General features: G+C 42.5%; 2 protein-coding genes across 3 annotated transcripts in view; one reads left to right on the top strand and one right to left on the bottom strand.

The window, feature by feature from the left end:
• LOC141091158 (saxiphilin-like) overlaps nt 1-4,420 on the top strand; it is a 244,216-nt gene extending 239,796 nt beyond the window's left edge. The window contains exons 19-20 of the mRNA XM_073576562.1: nt 3,579-3,780; nt 4,280-4,420. Coding sequence (XP_073432663.1) covers nt 3,579-3,780; nt 4,280-4,311 — 234 coding nt within the window. The 3' untranslated portion in view covers nt 4,312-4,420. The remainder of the gene's footprint in view (nt 1-3,578; nt 3,781-4,279) is intronic.
• A 3,431-nt stretch (nt 4,421-7,851) lies between these two features.
• LOC141091157 (uncharacterized) overlaps nt 7,852-21,178 on the bottom strand; it is a 72,027-nt gene continuing 58,700 nt past the window's right edge. For both annotated transcript variants that reach the window (XM_073576561.1, XM_073576560.1), the window contains exon 4: nt 7,852-11,181. In XM_073576561.1, coding sequence (XP_073432662.1) covers nt 10,423-11,181 — 759 coding nt within the window. In that variant the 3' untranslated portion in view covers nt 7,852-10,422. The remainder of the gene's footprint in view (nt 11,182-21,178) is intronic.

The raw sequence follows: 21,178 nt of genomic DNA, 5'->3' as shown, positions 1-21,178 counted from the left end.
CAGTTCGACATGAAGCAAAACCTTAGAAAACGAGGAAAAGGGTACCTGAGGGTCTGAGTAGTCTCTCCGCTGACTACCCAGACCCAGTCGTTTCCCGTCGACCGGGTCGAGGATGGGCAATCAGGACACTCCCTTTTCCAATGTCCCGTTTTACCGCAGTAGAAGCATAACTGCTTTTGCCTCCGGTGTTTTCTCTCCTTTTCCTTCAGGGAGAGAGCGCCTACGTCCATGGGCTCAGAGACAGTCTCTTTTCCACTGGGGAACAATGGAGTCTCCACCTGCATCACCCCCCTGGCCCGCAACCTGCGGTCCATCCGGACGGCCAGGGTCATGGCATCCTCGAGAGAGTTAGGTGGGGGATGTAACGCCAAGGCATCCTGCAGCCGCACGGACAAGCCTCTGCGAAAGAGTCCACGGAGCGCGGCGGCGTCCCAAGAGACCTCTGCGGCCCAGCGTTGGAATTCAGTACAAAACCACTCAGCCGAGTGTTTCCCCTGACAGACACTCATCACCATGTCCTCTGCGAATCGTACTTGGTCCGGCTCATCATATATGTGCCCGAGGGCCTCAAAGAATGCATTCACCGACACTCTCTCAGGGGCAGTGGGAGGAAGGGAAAAAACCTAAGGTTGTGGGGACCCTCTTAATAAGGACATAATGACCCCTACCTTCTGACTTTCGTCCCCAGAGGAACGTGGTCTCAAACTAAAAAAAAGTTTACAACCCTCCATGAAGATCCTAAACTCTTTTTTGTTCCCAGAAAAGAAGTCAGGCAGTTTAACAGGTGGTTCCGGGGACACCAGAACAACATCACTCACCCCAGCCCCCAGAGACCCAGCGGATAAAGCCCCCCACACTCTCAGAAACCTGCCGCTGAGAACGAGCAAGAGCTTGCTGCTCCAGAGATAAACCCTGAAACATCTGATTCAGATTTTTCATCTGTTCAGCCAGAGACTGTATGGGATCCATAATTCTCTGCAAAAACCCCCAAAAAACTTAATGGTCAGTTATAATGTCACGGTCCTGTCAGCCCCGGCGGGCAGCCACCGCTGAGTAGGGACTCACCCACACTACAGAGAGGCCCGGGGTCAGATACGGCCAGGAAACTCAGGCAGACAGGACCTGGAGACGCTGAAGTTAGCAAGCAGCGAAGGACCTACGGTCGTGTGACTGCCAGGGGGCGGGGCTTAGCGTCCTGCTGCCAGAGATTGGCAGGACTCAAGTACAGGAATGCTCAGGTCAGACAAATGGGGTCATACACAGAGATAGCAGTACAGTACCAGGGATGAGACAGAACGGATAGTCGGGGCCAGGCAGCGGTCAAAGCCAAACAGACATAGAAGGTACCAAACAGAATCCAACAAGCAGTATCCAGAGAACAGACCAAGTCAAAACCAAAGTATCAGGCAAACAAGAACACAGCACAAACACACTCAGGGGTCAACACACTCTGCCAAGGGTGAAAGTATAACTGACGGGGATTGGAGCTTCCTGAGGCTCTAAAAAGCTCTCCCAGAACCAAGGAGAGGCCACAATAATAAGCCCCAGGTGTGCAGGTAAGAGCCTGCACTGGGATCATAACATTTAACCCCAGGAGTGCCGGTCCACCAACACTGGCTCCAGACATTAACCCCAAGCGCGCGGGTCCAACCCGCACTGGGATCATGACACAGATGACTTAAAGTGTGACATCTGTATGCACCATCCGTGTGACAAATATAGTGGGGAAAATAAGTTTTTTGATACACTGCCGATTTTATATGTTTTCCCACCTACAAAGAATGGAGATGTCTGTAATTTTTGTCGAATGTGTGGAAAGGTGTCTTTTATACAGGTAATGAATTTAAACTGGTGCAATTAATACAGATAATGAGTGCAGAGTAGGAGGCTTCTTAGGCTGGAGTCACACTAAACGATTAAAAAATCGGTCCAATTTTGACTGATCGAAATCGCACAAATGTTTCTTCACCAGGGATCCGTCTGTCAGCCGAATTTCGTGTGATGATGCGATTCTACTCGCATCTAAGCATCCGTTTGACATCCGTATGGCGAGATTTTCTCGCAGGCTAGCAAAATGGACATATAATGGAGCCCAATGACAGGTTTTCCAACACAAACTAAAGAATAGATCTAGACACATAGAATACATATATATATATGTCATATATATATACATGTCATATAGACACATTTATATATATATATTTCTAATTCATACAGTTCTTCATAGCAGTATAGCCGCTGAAACATTTGCCGGCTTTTGGAAAATCATTCTCCTACCCGACATGAAATGACACATGGTTTACATACAGTTAACCATTTCATTTCATGGTTTTTTAAGATGTCTATGACTAGTAATTAGATGAGGGTTTGTGGGTTAAATTTTGGAGTTGTAGGGGTTAATTAAATGGGTTAATTCGTTGTTAAAAATTACGGGGACTCTCTGCAGCCTCAGTGACGTCAGCGGGAGTCCCCGTAATTTTTAACAATGAATTAACCCCTTTAATTAACCCCTACAACTCCAAAATTTAACCCACAAACCCTCATTTAATTACTAGTCATAGACATCTTAAAAAAAAACATGAAATGAAATGCTTAACTGTATGTAAACCACGTGTCATTTCATGTCAGGTAGGAGAATGATTTTCCAAAAGCCGGCAAATGTTTCAGCGGCTATACTGCTATGAAGAACTGTATGAATTAGAAATATATATATAAATGTGTCTATATGACATGTGTGTGTGTATATATATATATATATATATATATATATATGTATGTGTGTGTGTGTCTAGATCTATTCTTTCGTTTCTTTATTTAACCGGTCAGTGTGATTTTACTGTATTGTAAAAAGAATTGCCGGCTTTTGGTAAAGGACACCGGGTGCGATTTTATCGCAAGTCACACATCTGGTCCGTTTGTCATCCGATTTTTTTCTCGCCCCCATAGACTTGCATTGGCGAGTCCGATCCGAAAATTGGTGACAATCGCAGCATGCTGCGATTGTCTCGGTCCGAGGAACGGATCAGACAAAAAAACGCATGATGGGAGCAGCACCATAGAATAACATTGGGACGAATGCAATGCGATTTTTTTATCGCATTGCATTCGTCCGATTTAATCGCTAGTGTGACTCCGGCCTTACAGAAAAACTAATAGGTCTGTGAGGGGCAGAATTCTTGCTGGTTGTAGGTAATCAAATACTTACTTCATGCAATAAAATGCAAATTAATTATGTAAGAATCATACAATGTGATTTTATGGTTTTTATTTTTAGAATCTGTCTCACAGTTGAAGTGTACCTGCGATAAAAACTACAGACCTCTCCATTCTTTGTAGCTGGGAAAACGTACAAAAATCGGCAGTGTATCAAATACTTATTTTCCCCACTGTGCAACAATTTTTTTCATTTAGAATACTGTGCTTTGTGTTCCTGGTTATTTAATTATACACAGTGATTTGGATGTTATATATCCGGTGCAGGTGCCTGTTGTTGCATTTTTACTTTCTATTGGTGCATTAGTTAAATGTGGCAATATTCTGATATCCTTCTAATCTCAACATTTGCTTCCAATTAGTCTCTCTATGGATGGAAAGGATTCCAGAAGGACATATTTCAGTTGTTTTCTTCAAGTCACGGCCAGAACCTCCTCTTCAGTGATCGCACACAATGCTTGGTTGAGTTTGATCGGATGCTGGATAGAGATATTATGGATGATGTTCTCAGCAAACCCTTATACAAACTTTTGTACAAAGACAACAACTGCTTACCCAACTCAGGTACATATTGTGATTAATCATCTGTTCACATTAAAAAATGTAATGTTTGAAAATTTGATCAATCATTTGCTTTATTATTTGTCAAATATTATCTCAAATGCCATGATAGGGTGTCCAAAATCTGGTCAGATTTGTAATATGTATAACAAAAATACTCCATTTTTTCCTGGAAGAACAGGGTCTGAAAACAAACAATATACTGTATATATTTGTAGCTGAAAGTTTACAATACAAATATTATAAGAATTTAGACTTCTTGGTAAAAAATGGAAACAGCTGAGGACCTCACTGTTCCAATAATTTCTGTGGTGTATATAATTTGTAGTGGCAGTTGAAAGCTCTAATGGAGCGACAGGTCAGTAAGATCCATTAGGATCAGTGAGAACCCATAAATCATCAGTCCTGTGAAGACACTGGACACACATGAAAGCGATCATGCTTCCACTAGAGGAAGTGTGAATGGTGTTGAAAATAATTTTCCCTCTTTTTGTATCTACAGCATTGGCCTCTGCTTGCTCGTTCCACCAGTGAGAAGATACTGGAGATTTGGTCATTGACCTGCCACCATTCTACAACTATAAGTTGTTTTTATTGCTCCATGTTACGAATTCCAGTGTTTCAAATAAAGAGTTTGAATGTACCGAATGTTTTTATTTCTTTATAGAGCACATTAATAAGGATGACTTGCTGCAAAACAATATTTTTTTTTATATCAAATCCCTTATATTTGCTTAATGGAAAAAGAAAAAAAAACAGCCCATATTTACTATTGGAGCTGCATCAGAATTCTGGCATACGTTGGGCCTTCTTTTTGGGTCAGTGTAACGTACAGTCACCAAATGAACATGAATTAGTGCAACATAAAAAAAAGGATGCATACTATCACTAGACAAATATGTCTTTACAAGATTTATTAAGTACAAAAATGCACCAGATTTATTACTGGTGTGCACGTTTTAAACTGCAGTTATTGCCTAAAGATAGTGTATCTTTTGGGCCTTCAGTCAATAATAAGTGTTTACTGAATGACGGTAATTATGAAGACTTAGCATTTCAGGAAAATGTTTGTAGCCTTTCAAACATTATTATTGTGCAGTTACTACTCCACAGTGACAGCCAAAATGAGCTGGTCACAGTGTCAGCAGTGCCAAGAAGCCATTGGCTAGTGTTTTCAAGCGCACTAAGGCTGCCATGGAGGCAGTAAAAATCTCAGTATAAGGTTATGTTCACACTGGCCGCTAAACAGACAAAACCTAAGATGAAAGCATAATAAGTGGGGATGAGCGTACCTGTGGACGTTCATGTTCGGCTGAACTAAAGTTCAAAGTTTGGTTCAGCATTTGAACATGTCTCCGAACTTGACCCTGAACCCAATAGAGGTCAAAGGCAATCCGAACTTTGGTGCTTTAAAATGGCTGTAAAATGGTCATAGTAAGGGCTAGGGTGCTGCAAAAGGAAGCAAAATGGGGGTAAAACAAATGCGGATGTGATGCTGAGTTTCCTCTCACGGACAAGCAGTGAGTTTGGATAGTGAAGGAGTTCGAGGTTAAAAGCCAGGAGAGTACGTTATAAATAGAGAGAAGAGACAAAATAATAGTCAGGTCACAGTTTGAGCTAAAAGTACTAGGAGGATAGTGGATCAGAGCAAAGGGATTAAACAGACAGATGGTCACAATGAGGTTCAAGACCAGGCAGCGATAGATCAATGTGCAAAATACAAGGCAAAAAGTAACAAAGCACACTTAGCTGAAGTAATGGCTGACAGCTATCTGGAACGGCCAAATGTCAATCAAAACACAGACAGCTCAGCACGCCCCTGCACCAGACTGGACAACTGAGCTGTCAATCACTGCATAGACAACTCAGCACTACACCCTCTTCTAGGGGGGACGCCAGACCTCCAGGTTTCCCAGGAAACTTCAGATGATCGTAAGATCAATGACTGTGGATCGTGGCCCCACTGTGCCACGGACCAGACTTACCATGGAGGGGCATCACTAAGCTGTTACCTTGGTGTTCACTGGAGCTTCTAGTGGTGAGGTCAGGCATCCAGCAGTAGCATCTGACCTCCAAGGGGACAGGACACTGTTACAAGAGATGCAGGCAGGTACTGTAGGTATACTGTCTGGCTCAGCTGATTTATAGACAAGCAGGTACTGGCAGCCACGGCTGGTATGCAGACAGATGCTGGTATATGGGTAGGTCAGTGCAGACGGGTACGGCTAATGACAATAGAGGCTTTAGAGAAATATCCAGATTAGATACAAACAGGTTCAGGTAATAGGTCCTAATTCAGACAAGGACAGACACAAGTACAGGTTCAGGTTTGAGATTTGAGGCCTGTTTATTCAGCACCGGGGGGTTGATAAAACAGGAAAGATCAGATACAGATTCAGGGTTCAGGCCTAGGCATTCAGACAAAGGGAAATAGGTTCAGGCAAGATCATAAACAGATATATTTACACAATTCCAAATGTATATGTTGAGGAAAAAAGGAGGTTCCATTGCAGAAAAATATTTTAAAAATTGAGTTTTCAATAGATCAACTATTAAAACAAATATTTAAAAATTCAAGCAGAAAGAACAAAAGTAGTGTTCTGACATAGAAGGCCAAGTAAATCAATGTTATATAACTGTTGACAACAATCACAAAATTATATATTAGATGACAAGATCCCTAAAATACTCCATTCAGGCTGTGTTATCCATTGTATACTATAATTTGTTTTTGGAAATAACAAATAGAGTGCCAGAAAATCATATGTAGATACAGAGTTCCACACATTTAATTTGTAAAAGTGCTAGTGCCTTAATTATAAAGTGGGGACCTGATCCATAGAAGTAGGAAATTAAACTTAAATTTGATCTTCCACAAATTGATCCACTCATCTCTAATTATTAGGTTATGGTAATGTCTAATTTTTTGGTGTTCGCTTAATGTGTATGCCCAAAAATGCTCTAAGCATCCATGTTAAGCATGTTTATAGGGCTGCAACAACCTAAAATGGCCTAATGAATATCCTTTCAGCCTGACAGGTCATATATGTTGGTATATTGAACATTTTTTTTTGAATAGTGTAGTAGACAAGGTGTCATAGTCATTTGGGCCCCAAGGCAACTATTAGACTTAGACACCCCACACTAGCTTGTTGCTCTTTTTTGACTTTGTCTTCAGAAAGCATTTAAACAATCTTACTTATATAAATTGTAGAAAAGCATAGATTTTTGTTTTCTTATGCTGTAAAGTATTTGTTAATAAAAATACAGTGTGGAAATTAAGACAATTATCCATTGAGATACGGTATATTGCAGGATAAAAGAATGTTAAATTTTTATAATTTTTAGGAAAAAGATTATTTTCATAAAATTAACTTGGCAGCTGATACCTGATTCCTGCTGTAGCTCTGTATTCTAATGAAGGTATGGTTTATTCTGAAATGCTGAGGCATTTCAGAGAAAATATACGTTTTAAGCTGTGTACCCACGTAAGCGTTTTTCATGTTTTTTAAGCGTTTTTCCCGGCAAAAACCCGTAAAAAACCTTTACAAGAAGCATCCCATTCTTTTTCATGAAATCCGCAATTTTTGTGCACATTGATGTGTTTTTTTCCTCGAAAAAAAAGCGTCGCGGAAAAAAACGCAGCGTGCTCAATAATTCTGTGGAAAAATCCGCATTTCTAACTATATTCTATGAGCAGGAGGATGCTCCTGTAAAAAACGCATTAAAAAAACGCACAAAAATCGCGCAAAAAACGGACGTTTTTCCTGGGAAGGAGTCCGTTTTTTTCTGCATACATGGGTACATATCAATGTGAAGCAAAAAAAGAAGAAATATGCAGCACTCACCAATGTAGCTGAAAAACTGTGAGTCTTTATTTCACATAATTTCCATCAAATGTGTGGACGTGGAGGAATGCTAGGGGAGGGAGGTGCCGGACAACGGCCGTTTCGCGATTACTCGCTTCTACGGGTCCGTTGTCCGGCACCTCCCTCCCCTAGCATTCCTCCACGTCCACACATTTGATGGAAATTATGTGAAATAAAGACTCACAGTTTTTCAGCTACATTGGTGAGTGCTGCATATTTCTTCTTTTTTTGCTTCACATTGAAATATTCATGTTTTTTCATGCAAGCACCTCCATTTTTTGACTGAATCATATGCCGCAATACTTCAGATAAAGAGCTCCGTCTGGTAATGTGGTGATTTGTGTGCCCTAGTATGCCGTTCATCTGTTTGCTCTTTGCTGGGATACATGGGTACATAGCCTAAAGGTTGGCCTTGTACAATGCTGCATGTGTGACTAGTCCAAGATGAGTGACAGGTCTCTATATACACACACTTAAATAGAGACATGTCAAAGAAACACATGGATATGCCGCTGGAGATTGGCTTTTTGGACAAGTCCCCCAGTAGGCATGTTCCCCGGATGGTTTCTAAATTTGTTTTTTTCTGAAATGCCGATTCAGAGTAAAAAATTCCTGGCAGAAATTATAGAGCCAGTGTATGATACATGATGCCCAGGGTTCGGGCAGCGAGTATCAGCTGTCAGGTTAATTTTAAGCTCCATGTAATGAAACTAATATAAAAATAATGAATGTAGCCTTGAGGATTTAAAATGAAATTCCAGCTCAGGTATATAAAGGATGAAGATCTTCAATCCGACCGTTGAAAAATATGGTTTTAAAGATCAGATTGTAGCTCACAGGATATTAGAAACACCAAAAATATTTCTGTGAGATATTCAGTGGTGAAGCATTTTTACCAATCTGTTGCTCACAAAGGTTATCAAACTTAAAACAACACATCAAATATTAAACACCAGTGGGAATCAAAGAGTATTGATGCACATGGCTGTCAATGGCCATTGTTGTGAATTTGCTTTCTGGCCTACCTCTGGTTACTACTGAAGGTAGTGGAGCTGGTCAAATTGACAGAGGGGTTGCAAGTTCTCTTTCTGGGCTCCCTCTGGTGGTCACTGGAGGTAATGGAGCTGATTTGATTAACAGAGGCTTGCCACCTGATAATGAGGACGACGATTGGAGATCTGGAGTCTCAGACTGGATTAAGACAGTCGACTCCCTCTGTCCCTGCTGGTGATTTTTCCTGCCTCCTGAGGTCTTAGTTTCCAGCTCAGTCCCTGCATGCTCAGCTAAGTGTTCTTTTGCTATTGTTCACATTTGATCTGGTTTTGTCTATTTCAGTTGTGTGTGGGTCAGCCAGCTCCGGTTGGGGCTGTGCTGAATCACCATCATATGTTACTGCTTGCGCCAGTTTGTTTTTGTCCCTTATTAGATTGGCCTCTTTTTGCTCTGCTTTCAGAATATACTGTACCAGAGTGCTGATATAGTGGGCGAAGTCGTGCGACTTCAGTATTTTTCTATCAGACGTGTTGGACCTTTTTTGCAGGGTTTTTTGCATGATTGCAGTCAGTGTCTTTCCTTTCCTGTCCTGTCTAGTCAGTGTGGGCCCCATCGTTTGCTCAGTCTATTTTCCTACCTGCGCTTGTGTTTTCATCCTTTCTCACCTACAATATATGTTTGGGGGCTATCCCTTTGGGGTCTGCTCTGGGGCAGTTTAGATTCCCCCTTTCTTGCTTTAGGCTTATTTAGCTCTCCGGCTGTGTTGAGGCGTCTAGGATCATCGTAGGCACACTCCACGGCTACTGCTAGTTGTGTGGATAGGATCAGGGGTCTTCAATCCACTTAGTTACCAACCTCTCTGGTTTTCTGTGGCTTGCTTGGTCTTGCTCTCCTCCTCGGTGACCCAATCATAACAGGCCATTCTTTAAAGGGGTTATCTGGGATTAACATTTATGGCCTATCCTTGGGATAAGTCAAAAATGTCTGATCGGTGAGGGTATTGCACCGGCTCCCCTACCAATCTGCCTGAACTCCTCAGGAGCTGCACAACACAATTCTGTCGACTGTATAGTGGATGACTACTGCACATCCACCACTAATCTGTAGCAGTCGGATGTGTAGTACCAGGCCGCGGCCCCTATCCATTGATGTAGCTGTGCTAAGCAGCTCCCTAACTGAGCAGTCCCACCCGCCGCCGACTCTATGAGCAGCTGATCTGCAGGGGTGCAGAGTGTTGCAACCCAACCAATCAGACATTGATGACTTATCCTAAGGATATGCTATCAATGTTAAAGTCGTGGACAGCCCCTTTAATGTCTGCAAGTGCCTGCCATAATCAGATGGCAAATGTTACACTTGCTTAGACCTAGCAATCACTGATGTTTTGAGCTTTGCAGATACTGTTGACCTAGGCAATGTGCCCAAACTTGCATCATTTTGGTTTGGTGTTTGATATTTCACATACTGTTGTAACTTGGAAGGACAACACGTGTGCATGAGCAGCAGGTGGTTCATGGGGCTTAATCCCTCATTTTTTGTCCTCTGTTTTCTATTAGAAGAATTTCTGGTGACAGAGACAAATATAATGTTGGTATCTCCAATAGCAATCTGTAATGCAGTAACGTGATCCACATGAAGCCAGTGGCTTACTGACTGGAATGAATCTTCATCCCTTGTATCTCATAACTGGTATTTTGTACCAAATACTCAAGTCTGCGTCCATCATATTTCTTTTGTCTTGGAGCGAGAGATATTTACACCCTGATGAAGCTCTTAAGTTACTTTAATAGTTGGCCACCAAATCCTCATCTAACTTTTGTAAATCTTTATGTAATTTTTTAATCTCCTCCGCACATTCTCTTATTTGTGTGGCCTCCTCTGTCTTACACCCATCCTGTATTTCCTTTGCTCCCTTAACGATAAAAGTGGCATCAACGACTATAAACAAAGCTGCAAAAACCCCTGAAATGACCCTGAATACCTGGAACCCCCGAGCTGCTATCTGCACCCCATGAGCCGCAGCGGCTGACACCTTGCCCAGCTGAATCATCCTGCCAACCTCTAATGCAGCATATACACCTCTTCCCCCAGCCCTGGCTGCATCAGAACTGTCTACCATTTTTTGCTTCGACATTATGTCAGTAACTAATGAATCCAACTTTTTTGAAGCCTTTTCCAATTCATTCATCTCAGCATTAACGGCCTTTACAATCTCTTCTACTCGGCTGCATTTATTTTTCATATTTACTGAATCTGCAATAGAAGCCGATGCCCCTGTGAGTCCTCCAACCGCCGCAACACCGGCCCCGATACCACTGAAAACCAGAGATGCTCCTGCAGTAAATGGGGCTAAAACGAGGCCTGCAAGGGTAGTGATGCCTCCAGCAAGTCCAACTGAACTTCCTGTGACGCTAGCAATGGTGGCCCTTCTATGAAAATCATCCAGATCATCTGCGATTGTTAGCAGTTCTGTGGAGCAATCTGCTATACCATTCAGCAAACAGGTCAAAATTCCTCTAAGTTCTTCGATAGAAACATCCAGCTGTTAAAAAAATGAAGAGATAACAAAAAAGAAGATTCAGAATATTATGGAATTATTTTATATAGTTTTCACTCAATGTCTAAAAGCAATAGATTTATAATTAAAACCATTTACGAACGAAGATGAGGAAATGGTGATATTACAGCAGACTTATTTTCTTATTTGAGATCTTTTCCAGAAAACAGGTTATGACCTACTTACAAAGACGAGAGTAATATTTTTGTATCCTGGTATTTGTCCTATGGGGTGTAACGTTTATTGAACAAGCTATGCACGATCGGTCAGCAAATATTTTGACCTTTAGGGCTGCCTCACATGAGCGCAAACATCGAACAAGTGCTATCAGATTTTTATCAGATAGCTCCCGGACCAATGTTATTCAATGGAGTAGCGATTTCACTTTGAAGTCAGATGCCACTCACCCATTCAAGTCTATGGGTGCGTGGAAAACATCTGACTTCTAAGTGCAGTCCGATTACCGCAGACTCACAGTATGGAAAAGATGGAGAAATTTTGCTCTCCATCCTCTCCTCACAGTGTGCTCCTATTCTCTCATCCTTGAGAATTGGGCCAATTATGCAATTTACACTGTGATCAAACTCTGAACGGCGTGTCAGCATAGTCATCTTAATTCTCTCGGATGAGAGAAGTAGAGCACACTGTGAGGAAAAGATGGAGCACAAAATTTCTCCATGGTAACACAAAACCCTTAAAAATATATGAAATAAAAACACAGAACACAAAAAATGTGGAAGAATAATGGCCGTGGTGTTTATTTAGGGTAACCAGGATAGACTTATACGATTTTAATAAATTAATACCCAAAATAGCAATAAGTTAATCACATAATAAACCAATCCACCCAGATAGCTGGGCGATTTTCCCAAACGCCATGACTCAGAGAGGCATGCCCCCCCAAAAAAAAAAAACACCACAGCCATTTGTCAATTATGGACTTAAGATCCAAATTAAAAATATCAAGTCCAATGTCAGAAAGGTGAACTAAATCATTTCTGTAAATACCAGGGGTAAAACCCTTTAAGTCCAAGTGCCTGAGTGAGAAACCATTTAGTAAAACTATAAACCGTTCCATTCTTTTATTGATTCTCCTTCTGATCTTATCTAGAAAAATTAAGTTCGGCATCGACCATAGTAATCTGGGAACAGTCTTGGTAAAAACAAAACAAGTAAGGTTAGACTTCAGTTTAAAGACGGAAAGGTCCTTGCCCATTATTGCCATAAAGTTTTATTTTTACCTAGATCATTCACACCTAAGTGAACTATAATTAAGTCGGGCAAAGGAAACTGAATAGCTACTGTAATCATCCCAATTCATTAATCAAATCCTTCTATTTCATTCCCCTGACACTAAGAAGAACTAAAGGAGAGGTTCTCGGTATTAATGTAGACCTCTGACTTGCTCTCTTCTGAGCCCAGAATACTGTATATGAGAGTCCGCCAACCCATACTATCAGAGGATCTGCAAAGTGAATATTAAAGTTAGTAATCATAGAGATCAGGACGAATATACAGCTTAAATCTCCTAGAATCCCATCTACCCAATCTCATAATCTTTTCATCCCTTAGACCCAGCCTGGAAGCTTCAGTTGCGGCTCCAATCCTCAAAGAGTGGAACGTGATTTTTAAATGTTCTTGAACAAGTGAAGCTAAGCATTTTTTAAGAATGGAATTAAATTGGTTAACGGTAGCCGGTTCACCATTGGAATGAATACAGAATGAGCCAGAAACTTTGGGTCTCTTCACCAGCCATCTTTGCGCATTTGCCAAGGGGCAAATACAAACATCAGAAATGGGATTTAAACGTATGCTAGTTCCCCTACCCAACTGATAAATGATAAACACAAATCTTTTAGTAAAGAAAAAGATATATGATGTCTACTGTCTACTTTAAAATTGCCTCTCTTAAAACTTTTCAAAAACTGCTTAACTGGGAACAGATCGGAGTTTTTCAGCAAACTTTAAGGCTGTGTGCCCACGTTGCTTTTTTTAAGCGCTTCCGCAGCGCTTTTAGACGCGCATTTCTGCAGCGGAAACGCTTAAGAAAAGCATCCCATGTAATCATAATGGAATCCGCGCATGTTATGCTAATGGTGCGTTTTTTTTCCCGGGAAGAGGGTGTGCGCTTCCGCTCAGGAATATTCTGCTTCAAAAAAGCAATGTGGGAATATGGCCTAAAAAGAAAGAAACTCCAGCCAGTGATTTACATAAATAACCCTTTATTAATTAAAGACTCCACAAACCTTAAGGCTAGGTTCACATTGCGTTATGGCAGTCCGTTTAACGGATGCGTTAAATGGACTGTGCTAACGCTAGTCTTCTTTTGATCGCGTTTGTGCGATCACGTTAGCACAGCTGCTCCTTCTGCGCTAGCCGTGATGGACCCTCGAACGCGGTAGACCAAGTCCAAGGGTCCGTCACAGCATAACAGCACTTTGCTAATGCATGCCGATTTTGACATGCGTTAGCAATGCGCTAAGTTATGGCAGTCTATGGGTGTGTTAACGGATGCGTTACATCGCATTAATGCCGCTTTGTAACGCACCCGTTAAATGGACCGCCATAACGCAATATGAACCTGCCCTAAAGCTGGTCCGGGAGGAGATTCCGCATAGTCAAAATTTTTCTCAAGGCAGAAATTCACCCAACTGATTCCATACAGCTGAGTAATCAGCCCATGATCTATTAGCTAATGACTTTTCGAATAAATAAGGAATTAGCCCCAAATTATGTCCCAAACATGAGAAGGGCATGGTGTTGGTTCCTTGTCGGCGTCCGGGGTCAACTGACGGAATACTGACCACTGGCAGTGACAAAGGGAATCAGAGTTTAGCATTTTATCACTCAGGCAAAGCCTAGCTTTTAACCAAATGTTAAACTTTAAGCAATATGAAACCAGGTATCTGATAATTTTAGCTCCCAGCCATTCTTAGAAGATAATGTGTTAATATTAAACACTAAACTTTGGTTATTAGAAGAAACTAAGATGCTCCTATTTTCCAATAAAGGGCCCCAAAGATAAATACACAGAAAAAGAGAAAAAAGGTCAAGCACAGATGCATTTTTCGTAACATTTGTCAGAACCCATGACTCAGGCCATGGTTGCGCTGACCAATGAGAGGAAAAGAAAATCCCGTAACCATTGGGCATATCTGTTGAAAATAATAAAGGTAACAAGTCAGAAAAAAAAGAGCTCTGCAAGCAGGATATACCATTAAAATTAGAACGGAAATACAGCCAAATTTTAACATCTTCTTTAATCTCAGAACCAATTTTAATGTGAGAACCAAGTGACCAGTGGCGTCATAAAGGCGCCTAGAAAACACCCTTTCCATTGGGATAATTCTCAGGGCAAAGTTCAACAAGCCAAGAAGGGATTGAAGCTCTTTTAAGGTGACCTTTTCTTTAGAAAGAATATTCAAAAGGGTAATTTTCAATGTAAAAATGTTATCCATGGGTAGCCTACATTCCATTTTAGATGAATCTAAGATTATACCAAGGAATTCCAACGTCATAACAGGTTGCACAGTTTTATCACAGGCAATAGGGACCCCAAATTCATTGCAAATAAAAAATGAATTTATTAAGGAGATCACTGCATATACTAGAGTCAGAGGGACCGATGAATAAAAAGTCATCAAGGTAGTGTAAAATGCCCCCGATATTTGAATTGCATTGAATAACCCAGTGTAAAAATGAAGAAACCGTCTCGAAATAAAAACAAGAAAGGGAAAAATCTATAGGCAATCATTTGTCAAAGGAAAATTTGTTATCAAAATAAAAACCAAATGAGTTAATACTGGCCAGTAGAGATGAGCGACTTTGCCTCCGGGAGGGTCGAGTCGGGTTTCGGACCACCCGACTTTACCAAAAGTCGAGTCGAACGAAATCGTCCGACTATCGGTAAAAGTCGGAGTTCCGACCGAAACCCGACCCTAATGCAAGTCAATGGGGAATAAAAGTCGGCAGTGAGTGGAGGACAGTAAACACACCTACAGTGCCCATTTTAATGGCAACATCAATTCTTATTAGTTAAGCTTGTCAACCTTAATTTACTTTATAATAATAGTAATGCATTGAAAACTGGGGGTTATTTGGCTAAAGTTGTGGGGGGGGTACAGCCCAGTTAGGGAGGTGGAAAAACTGGCATATGTTGAGGTGTAGGCTGGACGTTCAGCAGCTGCAAATGGAGGAATTGGAGAAGTCGGAGGAAGAGGAGGACTAAGAGAGCCATTTTGCTGGCAACCTATGTGTCATCAGGGGAAGGTGGTACAAAATCCTTTGAAACCCAGGCATGGTTCATTTTAATGAAGGAGAGATCACCTACATTTTGGGTTGACAGCCGGGTCCTTCTTTCTGTCAGGACTGATCCAGCAGCACTGAAGACTCTTTCTGATAGCACACTACCAGCAGGGCAAGTGAGCTACTGTAAGGCATATTGTGCCAGTTCAGGCCAGGAGTCCAGTTTACAGGCCCAGTAGTCAAAGGGAAATGAACTGTGAGGGGGAACATCAATAGGGGAGGAGAAGTCATTTTGAATCATAGTTGACAACCGCTGTCTGCTGTCTCTTGCAATTGATTCAGTATTACCAGTCGTGTGAGCGGTACTCGAGAAATCAGTCCACAACATGGTCATGAAACCCCTATGTCCAACGCCTCTTCGGCTGTGTGCACCACGAACACCTCTTCCATGTTGCCCAGTACGGCTCGTGGTAGAATCTGCACCGTTGCTGTGCGCTGGGAATGCCTCTAACAAACGGTTTACCAGAGTTGCTTGTTTGTTCGCCAATATTAGCTCTAGGTTCTCCTGTGGCATGATGTTCTGTAATTTGCCTTTCTAGCGTGGATCGAGGATGCTGGCCAACCAGTAGTCGTCATCCTTCATAATTTTGGAAATGCGGGGTCCCATTTTAGGATCCGCAAGAGATAATCACACATGTGGGCCAATGTTCCAGGTGTCAATGATACACTGCCAGTGGTGGGTGGAGGAGCACTTTCTGCGAAATCCACATCCCTCCAGTCACGCACAAACCCTGTACCTGACCTTGGCAAGTCAACATTTACTCTTGCCCCGTGAGAAGCATCCTCCTCCCCAAAATAATCATCCCCCTCCTCCTCCTCCTCTTCCTCCACCTCGTCCAGGACAGTTCCCTGAGCAGACAATACCTCACTGCCATCAAGGCTTCCCTCCTCCTCCTCCTCCTCCACTGTAGACGCCTGATCCTTAATGTGCATCAAAGTTTGCATGAGCAGACGCATAAGTGGGATGCTCATGCTTATGATGGCGTCGTCTGCGCATACCAGCCATGTGCATTCCTCAAAACACTGAAAGACTTTACAGAGGTCTTTCAGCTTTGACCACTGCACACTCGACAACTCGATGTCTGCCCTCAAACTACATGCCCATGTATTCTCCCACAAATTCCGACAAGCCTACAGCCTGCAATGATCCTCGGTCTAATGAACCACCGCACAACCTGCTCTACCCTCTCCTACTGTATCCTCACCCATCCCTGTAGACTGTGAGCCCTCGCGGGCAGGGTCCCCTCTCTTTATGTACTTGTGTGTCCCTTGTCTTACACATGTTTATTATACTTGTCTATATTTCCCCTTTTCACATGTAAAGCGCCATGGAATAAATGGCACTATATAAATGCATAATAATAATAATAATAATAATAATAATAATAAATGCATTACAGCCTGCCTCTGTTCGCACAGCCTCTCAACCATGCGCATGGTGGAGTTCCACCTTGTTGCAACGTCTATGATTAGGCGGTGCTTGGGGAGGTGGAGCGATCGTTGCAGCCTCTGCATACGACTGGAGTCTACGGGTGAGCGACAGATGTACGAGCACAGTCTTCGCACCTTATGGAGCAGGGCTGGTAACTCCGGATAATTATTTATGAAGCACTGCACGACCAGGTTAAAGGTGTGAGCCAGGCAAGGTATGTGTCTGAGTTTTGAAAGGGCTATGGCTGCCACAAAATTACGTCCATTATCACTGACTACCTTGCCTGGCTCAAGAATGTAGACTGCCCAGCCATGACTCAGTTTCTCGCTGCAAGTAGTCGGCCAGTACCTCCGAGTTGTGTCTGTTTTCTCCCAAAGACGTCATCTTTCAAACAGCCTGCTGACGCTTACCACTAGCTGTTCAACAGTGGGACACCTCGTGTGCAACACTGGCAGCTGCGGATGGAGTGCTCGTGCGACTGCGCTCTATCGAGGTGCTTTCGCTTCTGGAGGAGGAGTAGGCAGAGGGTCGAACGCCTACAGCCAACTGTTGCCTATACCGTGGGCTAGGCAGCACTGTCCCACTGCTGCTGTCCCCTGTGGACCCTGCATGTCTAAGCATGCAACTGGTATTCAAATTTCGGAGATTTTTCCCTCGGCTAAAGGTCCTTCCGCACTTCTTATAGATAACCTTTGCCTCATCAACAGGATTTTGGTCAAAAAAGTGCCACACTGCACTCTTCCTGCTATGGGAGACATTTTTTTTTTTTTTTTTTTATTGTAAATAAAATGTTTATTTCTAGTACTTGGTTGAAAACCCTTTGTTTGCAATGACTGCCTGAAGTCTTGAGCTCATGGACATCACCAGACGCTGTGTTTCTTCCTTTTTTTTTTTGTTTATATAATTTTTATTACATTTTCATAATAATATTACAGGGAAGGAAGGAAGGGTAAACATGGGAAAAAAATAAAAAGTAGAGAACTCTACTCTACAGTGTTACATCACACATAAAATAAATTAAAATTAGATAAGACAAATAGTGAGTTAGGACAAATGGTGAAGACTTTGTTACCTTTCTGCAATACTTTTAAGTCAAACAGACAATCAGATAAGCAGTAAATACCATAACTCAAATAGTAAGTAACTTTAGACTAGGAAAATTGTTGGTTCCTTAGGTCTATGTGAGACATTTTGAGGCCTTGCACGCTGTGCTATTTTGACCGTCTGGCCAAGCTGTCCTGCAACTCTTTTGGTTTCTTTAAAACGTTTTTGGACTGCTACGGGCTTGCCAGATAACCGCAGTTGCGATGTCGATGTCTGCTGTGGATCCTCCTCTTCTGAACTATTGCCAGCGGCACCCTCTTCCCCCAATGGATGCCAATCCGGGTCAACAACTGAGTCATCCATCACCTCCTCTTCAATTTCATCTGCACCTTCCTCTGTGTCACCGTGTAAGGTGGTATAGTATGTGGGAAGGGGCACCTGAGTTTCATCAGGGTCAGAATCTGGCTCAGTAGACTGCGAGTGCAATGCAGTGCCCTGGGTGAATGTACCAGCAGAATCATATAGCACTGGCTGTGCATCAGTGCACTCCATGTCATATTAATCTTGGACTGGGGAATTCCGGATTCCACTTGATAACTTAGACATGGTATGTGAAAAGAGCTCCAAGGAGTAATCTGTAGTGTGGCCTGCCACATCCTTCACTTTTGGTGGGGGTGAAGGACACAAGGAAAGGTGTTGTTCCTGACCAGGAGCCTGCACTGATGACTCAGTGCTTGCAGTTTTTGTAACTTCAGAAGAGGAGGCGATAGAGCTGGAGGCTGTTTCGGCAATGTAAGCCAAAACCTATTCCTGATGCTCCGGCTTTAAAAGCGGTTTACCTACTCCCAGAAAAGGGAGCCTTCCAGGCCTTCTGGAGCAAGACGATGACGCAGGCTCAACACCTCCTGCCTTAGATGCTATTGTGCTTTCGGCACTACCAGCAGATGCACCACCACCACCATCAATACCTGCTGGCCCCCCTGCCCACGTCCGTGGCCTCTTCCACCATACTTCCTCATGTTTGGGAAAATGTACCAAAAATACCAGCAGATATATGGTACTGTTTCAGGAGTGTACAGCTGTATACGGTGTAGCGAAAAAATTTAAATCTCCATATATATTTCCAGAGTCACACACAGACGCCTCTCAGTATGGATTTCACCGTAATACAAACAGCAGATTATACGGTACTGTATCAGAAGCGTACAGCTGTATACGGTGTAGGGAAAAATTTAAATCTCCGTATATATTTCTGGAGTCACACACAGACGCTCACTCTGTATGGATTTGACCGTAATACAAACAGCAGATATACGGTACTGTATGAGGAGCATACAGCTGTATACAGTGTAGGGGAAAATTTAAATCTCTGTATTTATTTCTGGAGTCACACACAGACACTCTCTCAGTATGGATTTCACAGTAATAGAAACAGCAGATATACGGTACTGTATCTGAAACGTACAGCTGTATACGGTGTAGGGAAAAATTTAAATCTCTGTATATATTTCCAGAGTCACACACAGATGCTCACTCAGTATGGATTTGACCGTAATACAAACAGCAGTACTGTATGAGGAGTGTACAACTGTATACGGTGTAGGGGAAAATTTAAATCTCTGTATTTATTTCTGGAGTCACACACAGACGCTCACCCAGTATGGATTTGACCGTAATACAAACAGCAGATATACGGTACTGTATCAGAAGCGTACAGCTGTATACGGTGTAGGGGAAAATTTAAATCTCTGTATATATTTCCAGAGTCACACACAGATAGTCAGCATGTATTTGTCCGTGATACCAGCCGGTACACGGTAGTGTGTGAGGAGCGTACAGCTCTATACGGTGTGGCAAAAAATGAACGGCCGGTAACTGTGCAGAAAAAAAGAATTAAAGTATTAGTGCTGTGTAAAAAGCAGTCTGCACAGCAGTGTACACACAGCAATACAGCTATCAGGCAGCCTAATAACCAGCGCTGCTGCACACAAAAAAATCCTCCCCTGTCACTGCACACTAACTGTACAGCACAATTGCTATCAGCACAAGCACATAAAAACTTCTTCTATCTTTACAGCCCTAACTCTCTCCCCTCTGATAAACAGCAACCTCTCCCTACTGTTAAGATCGGCAGAAGTAAAATGGAGGTCGGCGGTCAGGGCTTTTATAGACACTATGACGCCCCCCAAAGCAAGCCAATCACTGCAATGCCCTTCTCTACGATGGTGGTGGACGCTGCACATGTCATCTCGTTGCCCACAGTGTACTTTCTTGCTCATTGGCTGAAAAAAAGACACCTGCAAGCATTCTGGGAAATCTGACTTTGTCGCTCGTTTTGCCGACGGCAGGGCCGACTTCACGCTATGGTGGGGTTTTGGCCGGCGAAACCCGACTTTGGCATAAGTCGGCGACTTATGAATCTGGCCGACCTATTTCGCTCAACTCTACTGGTCAGGTTCACTGGAAGAAGTCTAAAATCAGATTTAATGTCAGATTTGGACATCAAAGCATTCTTACGAAATTTCCTATGGATATCTACCGCCAAATCAAAAGAGGCGTAGTTTACTGAACATAGTGATTTATCAAGTTTGTAATTTAGGGAAGAACCGTGGAGGTATGACAAATGATGTATAAGTCTAAAAACACCTGAATTTCTTTTAGGGACGATTCCCAACTGAGAAATGCCAAAATCAGGAAATGGAGGATGTTCAAAAGGACCTGCTACACATTATAGCTGTAACTCTAAAAAATTTTGGTTCTAGCTATTTCAGGAAATTCAGAATAGAGAAGGTAAATTTTTAACTAGCTTACAGCCATTGCCTTTAAAAGGCAGATATGTAAAACCCCATGTAAAAACCTTGGTATAACAAATTCCTACTCTCCAGATCTGGGTATTTGTCTAACCATGGTAACATTTTTTCCAAAATTACCGGGGTCGGGGATTTTAAGACTAAGTTCCTTGCTAGTGTTCTGTTGAGCACTATGGGATTGCTTTTTAACCCCTTTCTGCCATATGATGTACTATCTCGTCCATGTGCCCTGTGACTTAATTCCCAAGGATGGGATAGTGCATCATAGCCGGGTGTCAGCTGATTATCACTGCTGACACCCGGCACTATGTGTCAGGAGCGGTCATGGACCGCTCCCGGCACATTAACCACCGGCACACTGCGATCAAACATGATTGCAGTGTTCTGGGGG

The sequence above is a fragment of the Dendrobates tinctorius genome, unplaced genomic scaffold, assembly GCF_039654945.1.
Source record: "Dendrobates tinctorius isolate UK_male_01 unplaced genomic scaffold, ASM3965494v1 ptg000049l, whole genome shotgun sequence".
NCBI classification, from domain to species: domain Eukaryota; kingdom Metazoa; phylum Chordata; class Amphibia; order Anura; family Dendrobatidae; genus Dendrobates; species Dendrobates tinctorius.
The sequence above is the reverse complement of the archived record's forward strand: the minus strand, read 5'-3'. Positions and strand labels throughout refer to the sequence as shown.